We start from the raw sequence: 19522 nt of genomic DNA on the forward strand, positions 1-19522 counted from the left end.
CGTGTAAAAAGTAACAGTTCGTCACTTTTTAGTTTGACTTTGACCAACCAACGGGGTACAAACTAAAACGTTGCTCGAGTCGGGGTTCGATACCCCGTATTTTGGATTGTTAAGCAAAAATACAAAACACTAAGCCATCACGGCTTGGTGAGCTACGACTGGAATTAAGAACACTGTTACCACTAAAACTATATACGCGCTGGGTCTTTGTCCAATTGACAAGGGTTCAGAAGTGCTAAATAACGTTTGAATCCGATTGATGCAAACGTTCTTTAGGGCGGGGCTTGTCGATTCAAGCTGAGGTACCTCGCGCACGGCTAGCCTGCGTAGAAATGGGTCACTGAAGCTCGGCAGAGCTAACACCATCCAAATGCCTATGCGAGTTATTTGCATGTATAGAATGTAAAGTTAAAATACATGGAAACAACTCAATTTGTAAGAAGCGACCGCGTGGTCCCGTTTGATTGGTTGCACACACACACACACACACACACACACACACACACACACACACACACACACACACACACACACACACACACACACACACACACACACACACACACACACACATAACAATGTTCTACAAAGTTGAAGAACAGACAATCACAAAAATTTAAGGAGTTTGCTTTTAAACATCACGAATTATCGTGATTTTACGAAAAAAAAGTTTTGAAAAAGTTGGTCGTCGTTTATCATGGCCGTTCATGGTCACCCGCGACAGACCTGGACGACGAAACAAAAAGAAACGCAAAAAGTAACATTTTCAAAAAAAAATATCGTAAAATCGCGAAAACTCGTGATGTTTATAAGCAAAACCCTTGTGTTTATACATCAATTTTTTTTGTAATTGTTTGTTCTACAACTATGTAGAACATTGTTACACTTTAAAAAATAACCCTGCAAAGTAATTTTTTACAGTTGAGCAACGGAAAATGGCAGAGTTTTTAAAACTTTTTTAGTGTTTTTTTTTTCGATGGAAAATACGTTTTTTGGAATTCTGAGTACGCCATCAAATCGGGCGTTTAATTTTACATAAAAGTTCCTTTGACACCAAATTTCTATCTCATCACCGTTTCAGGCTGCAAATTATTGAAAAACATGTCTTTTTCCACATGTTAAAAAATTTAAGGGATCGTACTGCCCTACGTCATCGAAAAACGGACCTCGGATTCGTGTTCAGGGACAAATGTTACCCCTTAGGACAAAGTTTCACGCAAATCAAAGAGAGGTCGGGGCAACTGCTGTGTGAGTTGGCGGTGAATTACCCTAATACCTTTCCACGCTCCATAAAAAAAAACAAAGTTTTCTTGAATTTGTACAAGGGGTAAACATTTTCGAAAAATATCAGGTTATACTTGGTGTATAAATGGTCCCTACCAAAAATCACTCATACGACACGTTTTTCCACAATAAAACTCCGGAAATGTCCTTTTCTCGGTCACAATGCAACAACCAAATTATACAAATATAAAACCAGACCTCTTTACATCCAATGAAACTTCTATCCCATCAGACAAACTCCGTCCAGAATGCTGCAGCGAACCTGTTTGTTTTGCTATTAAAACTTTACGATCCCATCATCTGCTTCGGGGGGGAAAAAACTGCAAGCTCCAAGCATCGTTGGCAGGAAATCCATCCCTCAGTTTGCAGTCAGGAACGTCGTAAAAACGATCCACACTACTGTTACTGTTACTGCTGAAACTGCCAACTTTTCACCCCTTCCCTTTTTCTCTTAACTAAAATGAGTACTTTGAATCCTGGGAAATGTGGGGGGATTTGCTCAACTCGTTTTTCCACACTTTTATGGTGGCGGTCGTGAAAACGAACCAACGGTTCACAATGTGTACGTTTCGATCTTGCGGAAGTAAGCGGGTTGAGCTGTTGAGTTGCTTTTTTATGTCATAAACTAGCTATTGATTAGTTCTTAAGGTTGAGGTACATGTTCAGATCATTCACTAACTATTCCTTATTTTTTTGCTCCACTTTCAGCTGCGCCGACTGCCACTCGTCCTGCATGACCTGCAACGGGTCGTCCGAGTCGCAGTGCATCCTGTGCCGGGCGGGCCGGTTCGCGCACGAGGGCCGCTGCCTGAACGCCTGCCCGGACGGGTTCTTCGGCGACAAGAAGCGCCACGAGTGCATGGCCTGCCCGATCGGGTGTGCGACCTGCAGCAGCGGCTCGATCTGCACCGGCTGCCACTCCAACTGGACGCTGAACAAGAAGGCCCGCTGCATCGCCAACGGCAGCAACAACTGCGATGAATGTGAGTTGCAAAGATGTAGCATTCAAATGGCCCTTAAACAGCACTACATTTGCCCTGCTGAACATATTTGCGGCTTGGTGAATATTATTTCGGAATCTATCTCGCATGGACACTTTCAAACCCCTAATTTGACTAAAATCACCAGAGTGAAGATCTTGTACTAACCATAACTCTAGTTAAATTTAAGGTTGACAAACTTCTGTGGTTCCAGCAAGTCTGGCTACCGCAGCCACAAAATCGGAAAATGAAGATTTATGCTCGTTGGGCACCAATTAGTGAGATCCAAAATAACAAAACAGGGAGAAAATTTCAGCCAGGTCTGGGGATGCATCCTGGCAAACCTGTGTCCCATTAGTGCAGCCGAGCAGCACTGGTAGTATGGAGTGCAAATGCTTTTCACGGAATTGCTCATCGTAGCGAAAAAGTGCACTCGAGGTCCTTTCCCTAGCGACAGTTTTCACAATGTTGCCATTGGAGCGTTTTTTTGTGGTTGGTTTGCTAAGGTACTTTCGGTAGAGTACTGATTAGCTAGATGAAACCATTTTTCCGTGACATTTTTTGTTGGGGCATTTGGTTGGGAAATGGAATTGTCGAGGAATTTTTTTTTGCGTCTCGGTGACATTCCATCTTTATGAACAAAAAGTCTATAGCAGTTTTTTTTTTATTGAAATAGATTTCAATTTACAAGTGCAAACAAATTTAAAATGGAATTAAATCTGGGTAATTCTCTACCAACTCACACGAAATCGGGAAAAGTTGCCCCGACCCCTCTTCGATTTGCGTGAAACTTTGTCCTAAGGGGTATCTTTTGTCCCTGACCACGAATCCTAAGTTCATTTTTTTATATCTCGTTACGGAGGGGCGGTACGACCCCTTCAGTTTTTGAACATGCGAAAAAATAGGTGTTTTTCAATAAGTTGCAGCCTGAAACGGTGATGAGATAGAAATTTGGTGTCAAAAGAACTTTTACGTAAAATTAGACGCCCGATTGCCCGGAACCGTGGTGTAGGTGTAAGCGTGGTTGCCTCTCACCCAGTCGGCCTGGGTTCGATCCCAGAAGGTCTCGGTGGCATTTTTCGAGACGAGATTTGTCTGATCACGCCTTCCGTCGGACGGGAAGTAAATGTTGGCCCCGGACTAACCTAAAAAAAAAAGGTAAGGTCGTTATCTCAGTCCAGGTGTAGGAGTCGTCTCTCTGGGTCCTGTCTCGGTGGAGTCGCTGGTAGACAGTTGGACTAACAATCCAAAGGTCGTTAGTTCGAATCCTGGGGTGGATGGAAGCTATGGTGTAAAAAAGGTTTGCAATTGCCTCAACAATCAAGCCTTCGAACGCCTAGTTTCGAGTAGGAATCTCGCAATCGAGAACGCCAAGGCAAAGCTGTAGAGCGAATAATTTGATTTTAATTTGAGACGCCCGATTTGATGGCGTACTCAGAATTCCGAAAAAAAAAACGTATTTTCATCGAAAAAAACACTAAAAAAGTTTTAAAAATTCTGCCATTTTCCGTTACTCAACTGTAAAATTTTTTGGAACATGTCATTTTAAGGGAAATGTAATGTTTTTTTTTATATCTACTTTGACCCAGAAGGGTCATTTTTTCATTTAGAACAAAATTTTTCATTTTAAAATTTCGTGTTTTTTCTTACTTTGCAGGGTTATTTTTTAGAGTGTAATAATGTTTTACAAAATTGTAGAGCAGACAATTACAAAAATTGTGATATATTAACATAAGGGGTTTGCTTATAATCATCACGAGTTATCGCGATTTTACGAAAAAAAAGTTTTGAAAAAGTTGGTCGTCGTTGATCATGGCCGTTCATGGTCACCCGCGACAGACATGGACGACGAAACAAAGAAAAACGCAAAAAGTAACTTTTTCAAAACTTTTTTTTCGTAAAATCGCGATAACTCGTGATGTTTATAAGCAAACCCCTTATGTTAATATATCAAAATTTTTGTAAACTTTGTAGAACATTGTTACACTCTAAAAAATAACCCTGCAAAGTTAGAAAAAATACGAATTTTAATAATGATTTTTTTTTGTTCTAAATGAAATAATGACCCTTGTTGTTCAATGTTGATTCGAAAAGTATATTAAATTTCCCGTAAAATGACATGTTCCAAAAAAAAATACAGTTGAGTAACGGAAAATGGCAGAGTTTTAAAAACATTTTTCGTGATTTTTTCGATGAAAAATACGTTTTTTCGGAAATCTGAGTACGCCATCAAATCGGGCGTCTAATTTTACATAAAAGTTCCTTTGACACCAAATTTCTATCTCATCACCGTTTCAGGCTGCAAATTATTATTTAAAAATACCTCTTTTTTCGCATGCTTAAAAATGAAAGGGGTCGTACTGCCCCTCCGTCACGAGATATCGAAAAACGGACCTCGAATTCATGATCAGGGACAAAAGTTACCCCTTAGGACAAAGTTTCACGTAAATCGAAGAGGGGTCGGGGCAACTGCTGTGTGAGTTGGCGGAGAATTACGCATCTTATTTTTAATTGAATAAAACTCTAATTTTCATACTTTTTATTGTATTGTTTTGCATACAAAAAAAATATACCTTATAAATAAGTCATTGAAAATCTGAAATCTATAATTTAGAACAATCATTAAAGTCGATATAATTAGCTGGCTTTCCACGAAACAAAAATCTATTGATTTTTTTTTTTAACAGCGAAGACAATTTGAGAATTACTGGGTGAATAGATCATTGGATAATGTACCTAGTTTAATTAAATTAGTTTCCGATTATCTTATTTGATTAAAACAATGATTTTATATTAACATTATTATGTTAATGGATTTATTTCAAACTCAATTTTAACACTAGAGCAATTCCAGCTTAAATCAGGAATTTTTCTAGTACTTTTGTACCCGACCCTCTCCGATTTCAATGAAACTTTTTAGACATGTTATCCTAGGCTTATATAAGCCATTTTTGTGTATATGGAGCCAATTGTACTGGAAAATGACATTTGAGAAGGGCGTAAGTAATTTAAATATTTTTGTATTTTATATTTTAAAAATTAATGTAACTCAAAGCCGATGCATCGTATCAAAAAGTGGTAAAAGGCAAACTTGTAGGAAATTGGACGGGCTTTCTGAAAAAAATACACTGAAACAAAAATACACGCCACTTCCATGAGATTTTTCAATTTTTAAATTTAAAAGTAAAATTTGAAGGTGATGTCACAATTTTTTTCTTTCAAAATGTTTGAGGAAAAAGCCTAAAATGATACAAAAAGACTCACGAAAAATGCAGGATGGTATGTCCCTAAAAAAATACAAAAATAATTTACTAAAACTGTTTGTTTTTTTCGAAGGGTGGTCTAAACGTCAAAGTTTTCAAAAACCGATAGTGAGAATCGATTCCCCAGACAATATTACATAAAAGTCTCCATATTGACCATTGTCCTATGTCCAATCCTTGTGAAGATACAGCAGTTTTAATAATAAAAATGATGAAAAATTAGGTTTTTTGATGGTTATGAATCTCATGGAAATGGCGTGTATTTTTCTTTCAGTTTATTTTTTTCAGAAAGCCCGTCCAATTTCCTACAAGTTTGTTTTTGACCACTTTTAGATACGATGCAACGGCTTTGAGATATAGACATTTTAAAATTACAAAATACAAAAATATTTAAATTACTTACGCTCTTCTCAAATGTCATTTTCGAGTACAATTGGCTCCATACACACAAAAATGGCTTATATAGGCCGAGGATAACATTTTTAAAAAGTTTCATTGAAATCGGAGAGGATCAAGAAAAAAGTACCAGAAAAATTTCTGATTTGAGCTGAAATTGCTCTAAAACAGCTATTAGAGGGGGGATGGTTAACAAAAACACCAAACATGTTTATTTTTGTTGATTTGAATTCAAATTTTTGTCTCTTGCTGTGGAACTTTCTTTTTCCGGAGGGGAGCAGAAACGCACATTAGCGTTGATTAAAATGTATCCTCCAGATCAGCAGGTTCCAACGAAGCGCATTTTTGTTGTTGTTTTTGCTCATTGACTAATTTTTCCTTTCCTTCTTTTTCCCCCCCTTCTTTCCAGCGGAGTACTACGAAAACGGCCACTGCCACACGTGCCACTCCACGTGCGAGACGTGCACCGGTCCGACCGAGCACGAGTGCCTCAAGTGTGCGTCGCCGCTGCTGCTCCAGCACCAGCGCTGCGTCAACGAGTGCGACGAGGGCTACTACATGGAGGTGGGCGCCTGTGCCAAGTGTCTGCACACGTGCACCCAGTGCGTGTCCCGGATGAACTGCACCGCCTGCCAGAAGGGCCTGCAGCTGCAGAGTGGCGAGTGCCGGACGACCTGCGCCGATGGGTAAGTGTCCTGATAGAGTGAAGTTGCTTCCACAAGTTACTAACCAATCTTGTATTCATTCTTGCAGCTACTACAGCGACCGGGGAACCTGCGCCAAGTGCTACCTGAGCTGTAACACGTGCAGCGGACCGCGCCGGGACCAGTGCGTCAAGTGTCCGGAGGGTTGGCAGCTGGCCGGTGGCGAATGCCATCCGGAGTGCCCAGAAGGCTTCTTCAAGACCAAGTTCGGGTGTCAAAAGTGCCACCACTACTGCAAGACCTGTAACGGTGAGTATAGTCTCCGTCAATTTTATCCAACTGTTCAGAATCTTAAGGAGAACCCTTCTACTCCCTTTTCCTTCTTCAGCTGCCGGTCCGCTGGCCTGCACCTCGTGCCCGTCCCACTTTATGCTGGACGGGGGCCTCTGCATGGAGTGTCTGGGGTCGCAGTTTTACGACCCGCCCACGCAGACCTGCAAGACGTGCCACGAGAGCTGCCGGTCGTGCAGCGGCCCCGGCCAGTACTCGTGCGTGACCTGTGCGTTCCCGCTGCACCTGGACCGGCTGAACAACCAGTGTGTGCCTTGCTGCGCCAGCGATGCCTCGCCCGAGGACCAGAGCTGCTGCCACTGCGACAAGGGAACCGGTGAGTGGGTTTTGAGGAATATTAAGGTGAAGCCGTTGATCATTTTAGAAGAAAATTGATCATCACTCTAAAATGCTCTGTATTGAATTCATCTAGCAGAAGACTTTTTTGTCATGCATCATGCGATCATTATTTGCATCAGGACACTGTGACGAGAAGTTCGTCATTTTTTGGTCAATTTTATCTTCACTTGACCTAGAAAGCCTTTTCCAATTTCAGAGGGCGTTACGTTGAGAAAATCGACCTCTTAAAAATCTAAAATCTAAAATCTAAAATCTAAAATCTAAAATCTAAAATCTAAAATCTAAAATCTAAAATCTAAAATCTAAAATTTAAAATCTAAAATCTAAAATCTAAAATCTAAAATCTAAAATCTAAAATCTAAAATCTAAAATCTGAAATCTAAAATCTAAAATCTAAAATCTAAAATCTAAAATCTAAAATCTAAAATCTAAAATCTAAAATCTAAAATCTAAAATCTAAAATCTAAAATCTAAAATCTAAAATCTAAAATATAAAATCTAAAATATAAAATCTAAAATCTAAAATCTAAAATCTAAAATCTAAAATATAAAATCTAAAATCTAAAATCTAAAATCTAAAATCTAAAATCTAAAATCTAAAATCTAAAATCTAAAATCTAAAATCTAAAATCTAAAATCTAAAATCTAAAATCTAAAATCTAAAATCTAAAATCTAAAATCTAAAATCTAAAATCTAAAATCTAAAATCTAAAAACTAAAATCTAAAATCTAAAATCTAAATCTTAAATCTTAAATCTTAAATCTTAAATCTTAAATCTTAAATCTTAAATCTTAAATCTTAAATCTTACATCTTAAATCTTAAATCTTAAATCTTAAATCTTAAATCTTAAATCTTAAATCTTAAATCTTAAATCTTAAATCTTAAATCTTAAATCTTAAATCTTAAATCTTAAATCTTAATTCTTAAATCTTAAATCTTAAATCTTAAATCTTAAATCTTAAATCTTAAATCTTAAATCTTAAATCTTAAATCTTAAATCTTAAATCTTAAATCTTAAATCTTAAATCTTAAATCTTAAATCTTAAATCTTAAATCTTAAATCTTAAATCTTAAATCTTAAATCTTAAATCTTAAATCTTAAATCTTAAATCTTAAATCTTAAATCTTAAATCTTAAATCTTAAATCTTAAATCTTAAATCTTAAATCTTAAATCTTAAATCTTAAATCTTAAATCTTAAATCTTAAATCTTAAATCTTAAATCTTAAATCTTAAATCTTAAATCTTAAATCTTAAATCTTAAATCTTAAATCTTAAATCTTAAATCTTAAATCTTAAATCTTAAATCTTAAATCTTAAATCTTAAATCTTAAATCTTAAATCTTAAATCTTAAATCTTAAATCTTAAATCTTAAATCTTAAATCTTAAATCTTAAATCTTAAATCTTAAATCTTAAATCTTAAATCTTAAATCTTAAATCTTAAATCTTAAATCTAAAGTCAGTTTTGAATAGTGAATTGCCTATTAAATTACAAAATGGATTTTTTCAATTTTTGATCACCGGCATTCTGGCCGCCATGTTGGAATTAAAAGTTCAAAATCATTTTAGCTTAGTTTAGGGGTAATGCTTAAGCTCCAGAATTCAAATTAAGACAGCTGAATAGAAAAAATCGTGATTCGATTATCCGAAGTAACATAATTGAGTCTGGACTGTAATTTTGTTTATAAAATTATCGATTCATATTTCATTTTAAACTGAATTCGAAGCACGAATCAAAAGTTTTCACATTTTGTATGAAATTTGCTCTGCTGAAAATGCCTTCAAATTTGGAAGTTTTATTTAATAATGTTTCAAAAAAACATGTTTTATTATTTACTAACTTCGTTTACCTTCTCCTAGTGGAAAATTGTCCGAAGAATCCGAAAATGCATTCCGTTTTCCGATTTGAAATCATGTTTATTGAGAAAATCATGACACTTTGAGAATATGCAAATAATGCTGTTCATCAACGTTTTCTAAATTATAGTTAAACTTTTTTTTTTAAACTTTTCAAAATTTAATTAAAACTTCTTCTAGAAGTACCTTGAACCTTTCTCTACCCCGGTCAGTATGATTTAATTCAATTCCATACGTATTTATTTTTACTCTTCATTTTGCGAAAAGATCTCAAACCTATCAAAGTCATCCCGTTTAACGGTACTAAGGTTTTGTTCGGGAAACTTTACCGAATTTTCAACTGCTGAACATATGTAAAATGTAAAGTTTTGATTGAAAAAAGTTCTATTCCGTTCAAAAATATTTAAATTTTAAAACCATAAAGAAACTATAATAAGAATTGAAAAAAAAAATCAATAATCTTTTCCTTAATTCCCTTCCAGGAGGCTGCATCAACTCGTCCCCGGCCGGCAAGCGCCGCGTCGGCGCCGAACAGCAGCTGCTCCAGTTCGGGGACGAAGCGGCAGCGGCCGCCGCAGCATCCGGCACCAACGTCGGCGATCTCGGTTCCGGCCAGCTGGCCTCGCTCCGGCAGGTTCTGCTGGGTGCTTCGCCGACCGCCATCACCGTGATAGCCATCTCGGGCTGTCTGCTCGTTGTGACCGTGTTCGTCGTGATCTTCAGCGTGCTGCAGGTGGGTGGTGCCTTTGCATAACTCTAGGAGGTTTTTTGAATGGGGGGTGGTGCGTTGCAGACGTTCGGGCGTAATGGGACCAACGTATTTCACGAATTATTTGGATTGTTTGGATATCGCTGTGGACGTAATTCTGCACCAGCAGGTCTGTAAATACGATTGAATTTTTCAGCGTATCAAAACATTGCCGTTCGCTCAACTTGCTTCAGCATCGGCTCGTTATTGGAAAGTTGGCTTTCCACCGAACCAACAAACGACCAAGTCATCGAGCCGTCAACGCGGGGTCGCTCAATGATTAAAACACCTCCATGGCAGCCGTCGGGTCGAGGATTGTCCGTTGGGGAATGGATTTGTGGTCTCGTGGTCCTTTCTCTTCCCGTCATCGGCTCAGCTTGGCGACGATGGCGACGAATGGGTTTTGTGGTGTACCAATCGCGACGACCGCAAATCAATTCGAAGGAACCTAGCTCCTGGTCCCATCGGTGGGAGTTTGTTGAGAAAATGGGACTGTTGATGGGGTGGTTCTTAAGCAATAAAAAAAATCTTTAATCCGTTGATTGTATTGGAATATCAGAAAATTAAGTCAACAAAAGTGGAAAAAAAGACAAAAAACGTTAATTAATTTGTTGCAAACCCACCCCAAATACGTCGTCCTGAGGCCGTAATTCCCTTCCAAACAACGCAACGCAACGAATGGCGGTGCCCTTTACCCCTGCGGGAGTTTTGGCATTTTCATTTTGATTAACCTGCCGCCGTTGCCATATTGCCGGCGGAAGGATCGGGAACGGGACTGAACTCAACGGCGGATGTTCAACTCGTTGCTCGTCGTCGTCGTCAATCTGTGGAGGCACAAAGGCACAATCCGGGGACGAAGGTTCGTGGCCAAAGTCACGCACCCACAAATCAGCCGCAGGATATCCTGGGTCGCGAGAAAATGCGCTGCAATTGATGAGTTTTCGATGTGGGCTTTGGAAGGGGTTGGGGATTTCCTTAATTAGGTTCAGGATGATTGATTCGGAGGGAAAATTAAGGGTGGTTGATTAAAAGATGGTACACTTCCTGTTTACAAAAAAAAAACTGTATTGAATTTTTCACTGAGGAAAGGCTATAAAATCACTGGAATTTTTGGCCCTGCGGGTAGGGCGTCCAATTTTCCCGGGTTTTGAATTTCCTGGGAAATGGGAAAAATATTTTTGAAATCCCGGGAATTCCCGGGATCCCGGGAAATTTTTGAAACAGTCATAAAATCTATGTTTTCATTATATCGGTTATGTTTTCAAGCTTAAAATCATAGAATTAGCTTAAAAATATTAATCGGTGATAATCTACAGTTCAATCGAAACAAGGAAAGCATGTTTTAGATAGCTTAAAAAAAATGAAAGATTGATTTTTTTTATCTGTGTTGTGCTTTGGATTTTGAATTAACCACAATTTTCAATATATTGTGATTCAAATTGAATATGTCTTTTAAAAATATATTTTTTTTATTATTTTTTTTATATGATACAAGCCTTACCCGACAAACTTCGTTCTGCCTTTTTTTTGTATCTTGACGTTTTTTGCTTTTTTGCTTATTTAGCCTCCTGTGATCAAAATTTGATTTTACATAACTTTTTCCATACAATTTCCCGATGTTCCGGAATCGGTTCAAGAGTGGCCAAAGTGTCAATTAGATAGCGTTTAAACCTTCCTTGGGCTTATATGAACTCAACGCAGCAAAGAGCACCTCGATCCGACGCTCCATATTGAACTGATTCGCGTTCGAACAAAACCGTCGAAATTTTTTATATATATAGATGACTGCAAAAGCCTGAACAATTTCTTTGAAAATGTAATAAAAAATTAGAAGCGAAAACAAATAAAATAACACCGGTCAATGTAAAAATTTAGATAGGTTTTGAACTTCATGTTTTATATAAAACATATTTTAAAAATTATCTTTGAGTAACGACCGCCAACTGGGGAAACTCGACACTACAGTCTGAAAAATTACAAGACATTTTAGAGCAATAGATTTGTAAATCGGTGAACTAATTGTTTTGTTATGTTCCTTTTTTAACGAAGTCAATCAAAACATTGTGCAAAAATGGCATCAACAGCTGTCTTTATTACATGGAAAATAATGCTCTATGATTATTTTTTTCAAATTCAACTCATAAATAAACGTAAATATAATACCCAGTCTTTTAAAAGTATATAAAATTAGATGTTAAATATATATGCCGAATAAAAATCTTAATGCTTCAAAATTCTTATCGATTACTAACTATTCAACTTTATATCTATTTCTACAACCAAATCTGAATTTCCAGAATAAAATTTGATTTTTCTTCAATTTCGGGAATTCCCGGGACAAATTATAAAAAAATCCCGGGATTCAGGAATTCCCGGTTTTGGAAAAATCCCGGGTTTTTTGTTTCGGGAATTCCCGGGATGGACGCACTACCTGCGGGTCTGATCTTTTTTTTACCACCCCACTGTGGCCAGAAGATATCTCCTTTCCGAAACCGCCCTGGAAAACCGGATTTTGTCGCCGTGGCCTCCGGAAATTTATTACAATCGAAAAAAAAACCCTTTTTAAGACCCCAACTTTGACGATGATTGTCTCTTTGACCAGGGTCAGGGCCAGGTGATCAAACGGTTCCAGAAATCCGAAACTTCTGAAAAGTCAACTTGACTTTTTTTTTAAACTCCATCATGTTTCGTATGAAACTTCATGGAATTGGAAGACATGGCAATCATGCCGGTATTCTCTGACAAATTCTGGCCACTCTGGAACTGTTGGATGATAGAGTTTCTTGCCGTTACGGGAGTGTCCCCAAGGGGCCAACGGTAACTAGTTACAAAGTGGCCAGAATGGATCAGAGGTCAATGGCATAACCATAGATTGACATATCTTTCAATTTCATGAAGCTTGACATGCAACATGTTGGGGTTTCATAAAAAGAAGACAAGTTGGCCGTTTATTTGGTATCCGGAAACCGCTTCCAGTTTACCCAAAACTGGGCATTTATACTCCAGAATTGTTCTGGCAATCGTGTATTCCGTATTTTTTTTGTAAATTTCATAGACAAATTTCAGCTATCGTATATACGAATACGAGAAAAACAGTAAAAAAATGAACTTTTTGGATGTTCCGGATTATCGGAACCGGTAAATCACCTGGCCATGACATTCATATTTATGGTCAAAGTTTAAAAAAAATACCTGTTGAACCCGAAGCATCCTAGTTGGTTGAAATATGCCGGACATCATAGTTGGGGTCTTAAAAAACTTTTTTCAGTTGTAGCAGATTCCCGGTGGCCACGGTTACCAAAGCCGGTTTTCAAGATCGGTTTCGGAAAGGGGGCATCTTAACCCTCTACTGTCCAATTTTTTTTGTAAATTTTAATTTTCCCCGTGTTTTGTTTTTGTAGAAAAACTTTACTTCTTTTGCTTTATATTTAACTTATTTCATTTGTAGTAATTTAATTTGCATTTATCTTGTTTAATATATGTTTGTTTCTGATAGTATTTGGCTTACTCTACCACTTCGAATAATTACCTTTTGCCTACCTAGTTTTCTCGTGTTTTAAAAGTCACTTTAAAAGTGTTTTGCTTGTCTTTCACATTTTCCACTATAGAATGATACCCTTATATTTTAAATTGTAAAGAAATGCTTATAGGCATAGCCTGGTACACTACAAAAATTACTGCATACTTATTTTCACATAATATAAAGGAAAAGTTAGTAAGAAACACAGCCAAAGTTGACCCCAGAAAAAAATATTTTTTAAAACATTGGCAAAGTCACATAAAACAAGTCACACTTCCAACCCTAAAGTTTTCTTAAATTTTATGAGTTCCTCTTGGCAATGCTTTTTACAGATCAAAAATTGGTTCAAAAATGGATTTTTGGCGAAATTTTAGATCAAAGCCCGTCTAGAAGGCGGATTGGGTTGTACACTCAACCCTCGGTGGCTGGTCACTTTTTCGTTTGACACTTTTTAGTTTGTACCCCGTTGGTTTGACAAAGTCAAACGAAAAAGTGACGAACTGTCAAAACAAACGTTTGGTAGTGTGTGTGAACTCCGTGTAAAACAGCCGGACCCTAAGATGACAGCTTTCGTGAGTTGCGCGCAGCCATGCCAGATATACAGATAAATCTATATTTTACAGATTTTTCGATCCCAAAAATCACAAAAATCTGTATACGCAGATTTTAAAAAGTTGTTTATATTTAAACAATTCAACAATTTAGTAATTGAATTATGCTTTAATATGATTAAAAAGCTTAAATCTGCTGTTAACATTTTAAAAATGTCTTGTATGGCTTCGAATTTGACATTATACAGATAAAATACAGATTTATTTTTAAGAAAATACAGATTTCCCATAAAATAATCTAGCATCGTTGGTTGCGCGTTTTCACCGACAGATGGCAAGTGGGCCTCGTCGGAGTCCGCCCATTAAATATGCAACGCAAAATTTGTATGGGAAACTTTTTTTTCGTGACGGCTTTCGCGGCACGCTCACTTCAACTGTTCTAGACTAATATTTGAACGTGGCGTATCTCCAAACAAGTTTTTTAAGAAAATAATTCTAGAGTGCTTATTTTGTCGTTTTGAACCGAATCAAGGCAAAAACTATATTTATTTAAACTTTTCGCCAATTTCAAAAGTTTGGCTAGATAATATCGAAGGCCGCCATCTTAGCCCCACTCAGTTTGTATGGGAGCTGTCAACATGTTCCCGGGCTGGTGTAAAAGGGGTGTCAAACTAAAAAGTGATCCCGTTGGTTTGACAACAGTTGGTGTCAAACTATCGGAGTTTGAGTGTAGAGGGAGAGACCAAAAACCCGGGTTTTGTGAAAAACTGGATTTTTAGCGTTTTTTAAAGTTTGAAGTCGTTTTATGGACGTTTATGTAGCAAAAAATATGGCGAATTTAATTTTGAAAATGGCCGAAAATTAACCCAATACCGTAGGGAGGTTTGGTATGGTTTAATAAAATAGAGTAAACTTTACTATAGTTTTTATTATTAATTCAATATTTATTTGTATTAAATTATATTGCAATTGTTTCTGTCAATTGCAATGAACCCGGTCATAACAAACTTTTATAACAATTAGGTAGCCTCAATTTTTTTCAAGTTCAACTGCACAGCCGCTCAAAGAAAGTTCGTCCCATATGTAGTTTCGTCAATTTTGAGGTGGTTTGGTTTGAAATCATGTGAACTATTAGAAAAACCAATAAACTTTAATAATTTGTTCCATAAAACCGTAGAAAATTCACTTTTTCGTGAAATTCTAACACGTAACCTTATGGGCGGGACATATTTGACTTGCGTTTTTCTCAGCTTGTTGTTTTTACATATGGGACGGACTTGATGAGAGCGGCAGTGCAGATGTGTGTGTGTGTGTGTGTGTGTGTGTGTGTGTGTGTGTGTGTGTGTGCAACCAACCAAACGGGACCACGCGGCCGCTTCTTACAAATTGAGTTGTTTCCATGTATTTTTAGATCTACATTCTATACATACAAATAACTCGCATAGGCATTTGGAAGGTGTTAGCTCTGCCGAGCTTCGGTGACCCATTTCTACGCTGGCTAGCCGAGCGCGAGGTACCTCAGCTTGAATCGACAAGCCCCGCCCTGAAGAACGTTTGCACCAATTGGGTTCAAACGTTATTTAGAACTTCCGAACCCTTGTCAAATGGACAAGGACCCAGCGCGTATATAGTTTGGTAGTAACAGAATTCCTAATTCCAATAATAGCTCACCAAGTCGCGATGGCCTAGTGGTTAGCATTTTTGCTTACCAATCCAAAGGACGGGGGATCGAACCCCGACACGAGCGACTTTGATTTTTCGTTCATGTTCAGAGTTTCAAGATTTATATTTCCTATACTTTCTCGTTGGGAGCAGATGGGAATCGAACCCAGAACCATTCGCTTACAAAGCGAACACCGTAACCAGTCAGCCACGGCCGCTCCTTTGATGAGAGCGGCAGTGCAGATGATACAAAAAATATAAAAATCAGTATTTAATATGGCATGATTGCATTTGTTTTGCAATCTAACCCTTATAGAAAAAGAAAAAATAAACATAATCCGGTGCTTTGCATCTTAATTCAATTCAATTTTTCAGAATATTTTGAAACGATTTTAAAGTTGATAATATTGAAAAATATTGGGGTTTGAAATCGTTTTCTATTCACTTCTCTGAGCATTTCTTCAACATTCTGAAATTAATGATAAAATATTTTGTTTACAAATGATTAATTTTTTATCGTACACAGCAAAATATTTGAAAATGTTTTAATTTTTTCGTGTCGAATTGGCTTATAGTTTCAACACTATATTCTATTCTTATTTTTACAACCCTCTCTTTTTGTAAATCTTTCCCAGTTCCCGAGGGGAACACCCTTGAAGAGTATCCTCCCTAAGGTGTCGTGATAAGGTCCAGTTTGTGACGGTACACTACCTTCCCTTTACTAAGCAATCGATTCCAGAAGGAAAAGATCACCAGATGTGTTGGTCCGAGGTGGGATTTAAAACCCGATCTACCGCTTACGAGGCGGAAGCGTTACCACTGGGCTACGTGGCTCCCCAAGTAACATTTTTTCCAGGAGTTCTACAAGAGCTCTTCAAGATAGTTCCAGCATGGCAGTTTGGACCGCGGTAGGATAAAACTCTCTTCAAGTATTCTTCCAAACTCCTGAAGAAGTTCTGAAGAGAATTTTATCCTACCGCGGTCCAAACTGCTATGCTGTAGCTATCTTGAAGAGCTCTTGTAGAGCTCCTGGAAAAAAATGTTACTTGGGTCAGTTTTATTAAAAATATAATTTTTAATCATGGTACCTTGATTTTTTTTTCAAATTTAAATTAAATTTTCACTTGTACTTTTGTTGCCAACCATTGAAGTTTTTTTTATTTCATATGTTTCAATTTTCTAAGGAATGGAACATTTTGTTTAATGGTGCCATTTTTCAACCAAATAAGGCCGTTGCAAATATTTTTCAAAGTTTATGTCACCCACCCCCCCCCCCCCCCGCTTCAAAATCGGTCCGGCAAAAAAACTTTTAAATTCATTGGATTAAAATATGATTACATCACAACTGACAATAGCAATATCCAAATATTAGGTTTGATAAGCATGATTTGATTTTTAAAGTAAGAAAAAAGCAAATTATTCTTATAACATTTTTGAATATGAAAAACCATCTCATGCCAATTCAAATAGTTAAGGAATAGTTTTATGGACGGCTTTCAGGGCCAGTATTGAACAATTTCAAAAGCCGTCGCGGGATGAAATGGTTTCCTATGCTGGATCTGACTCATGGGTTGGGGGTTGAGTATTTTATATTTTTTTTCTAGTTTTGAGATAAAAAAGGTTAAAACAAATTCTAAATAACAAACTAATTAAACATAAATAAAATATGGTGGCGAATAACCACATTTTGGTTCATTTCATAAAAAACTACATTTTGAAAATACTTAACTTTAAAGCATTAAAACTATAAAGGAATTTGAAGATCAATGATTTGGAAACATTTTTTCCAACATGGTTGATATTTTGAGCATGTTTATTCTAAATCATTTTAAACTATATTATAACTCATTGATTTTAAGATGCACTGGCCCACATAAGAAGTTATTTTATTCAAACTATTTTTTGTTTGACTTATGATTGCCAAACAAAGGCAAATTTACCTTGTTCCTTCATTTTTTGTTCTTTCTCACCAGAGTCGAGATCTGAGAAGATTTAATGATTTCTTTTGAAATGGATTTTCTATTGCAGAAATAATTATACCATTTTAAATTTGAAGAATAAACTCAAATAAACAATGTTATAAAGGTTTTCTATATCTTCCTCAACTAAAATAACAATCTTTTTTAATTGAAACACTACTTAAAAAAATTCTTATCAGATTAAAAAAAAATCAACATTCTTTACGGCCGCGTCACTGTTTCAGAAAAATAAGATCTGGCAGAGCCATTAGATTGGGCCAAAGTGTACAAATTTGATTTAAATTTTAACAAATAAAAAAACCTCCAGGTTTTTTCTAAAAAAAAAATGCACTTTTCAATTAAAAATATATGCTAAAATGACCTCCTGAACAAGTGGAAAATAACAAAAAAAGAATGTCTGATGTAGGGCATCAAAAACCAGAAATCGAAGAGCAATCCCACAATGCTATCCCATCAATTCACAATAACCAATAACTTTTTTCTCGAAAAACGTCTGCAACGAATGGCACACCGATCTGGTCAAGCTGACCGAAAACCCCCGTCATATTTCCATCAACACCCACAAAACCACTGACATTTTTTTTTCTTTCCCGCTCTTTTTCCCCTCTCGTTCACCCGTTTTCAGAAACGCACCCGGACCGTGTTCACCGGCGTCAAGTACAACAAGCTGGCCACCGGTGGCACCTCCCGGACCACCCGGATATCGATGGCCAACGGTGAGGATGATTCATTGCAACCAATTGTAAATAATTCTGAGGAAGAAGAGGAGGATGAGGAGGAAGAGGACGAGGATGATGGACTGGACCGGAACCAGGAGGATGACCACGAAATCCTCGACGGTGGCAGCAGCAGCCGGAGACAGCAGCGGTCCGGTCACGGGCGAGGGAAGCAGCCACCGCCAGCGACGAAGACGACGAGGTTCGCCAGGACCTGAAGTGCAACTACACCCAAAAAAAGAGGAAAGAGAGAGAAAACAGGAAAAAAGGGGAAAAGGGGGAGTTGGGTGGTAAATGTGTGCTATAATAGGCGATAACAAATTATTATAAATATTTACTTAAGTGCGAGCGAAGGACGGATATGAGAAAGTGAGGGTGAAGGGATGTTTTTAAAATGAACAAAAAAAAATGATGAAAAAATGGCGATTCTACTAAAAGTGGAATCGATCGTTTTCCCTTTGAACAAATAAAAAAACGAATAAGGATGAAAAAAGGACAAACTAGGCAGCGTAACATATTCTCTGCTTGGTTGAGTGGGATAGCTTGAATATGAGAGTGAACGAGGACGTGTAAAGAGGTTGGTGTGATATGAAGAATCTTTTCGGTTTTTAAATAAAACAAAAACAACGTTCTGTTATTTTTATACACTATTACAATTATACACATAACTATATGAAAAGAAGAAAGAAGAAGAAAGGAATGAATGCAAGAGAACAAACCATTTAGCAAAAATTCAAACACTTTAACAAGAAATTGTCAAATTTACCGAAATTCATTGTGCTGATATGAAAAGAAAACAGTTTTTTTTTTGTAATTCACAGCTACGCATTTGGAGAATATGAAAATAAATATTTGATTTTGAATATCCAAGCTGGTTGTTTTTGTTTTGTTTGTTGTTACTAACCCCTTCCCGACTAGAGCATAACGAAGAATCAGTACGTTCTTCCTTTCATTTGTAAGAACCTTTTGCTTGTCCAAATTTGATTAGGTGACACTTTAATGCAATTGATTTAAATAAATAAAATTGATTCAAATGATAAAATTTCAATTTTTGCGGTGCAAATCAACCAGTGCTTTTTACACCCATATTTTTGTTACGCACATTTTAGAATCTTTAAATTATGAGAACTATCGATATAATTAGTGATTCATCCCCTAAAATACAGCCTACAAAATTATAAACAATCAAGTTTGACTAACTTTACAAATAGTTTGTTTTATGATTGAGT

At 36.9% G+C, this 19522-nt stretch overlaps 1 protein-coding gene across 2 annotated transcripts in view; it reads left to right on the top strand.

The window, feature by feature from the left end:
* The window catches only part of LOC120420959 (furin-like protease 2), a 328512-nt gene extending 309522 nt beyond the window's left edge, over nt 1–18990 (top strand). For both annotated transcript variants that reach the window (XM_052710358.1, XM_039584094.2), the window contains exons 9-14: nt 1993–2267; nt 6333–6609; nt 6677–6876; nt 6956–7234; nt 9600–9850; nt 18203–18990. In XM_052710358.1, the coding sequence (XP_052566318.1) occupies nt 1993–2267; nt 6333–6609; nt 6677–6876; nt 6956–7234; nt 9600–9850; nt 18203–18511 (1591 nt within the window). In that variant the 3' untranslated portion in view covers nt 18512–18990. The remainder of the gene's footprint in view (nt 1–1992; nt 2268–6332; nt 6610–6676; nt 6877–6955; nt 7235–9599; nt 9851–18202) is intronic.
* The last annotated feature ends 532 nt before the right edge of the window (nt 18991–19522 follow it).

The sequence above is a fragment of the Culex pipiens genome, chromosome 3 (genome assembly GCF_016801865.2).
Source record: "Culex pipiens pallens isolate TS chromosome 3, TS_CPP_V2, whole genome shotgun sequence".
Classification (NCBI taxonomy): domain Eukaryota; kingdom Metazoa; phylum Arthropoda; class Insecta; order Diptera; family Culicidae; genus Culex; species Culex pipiens.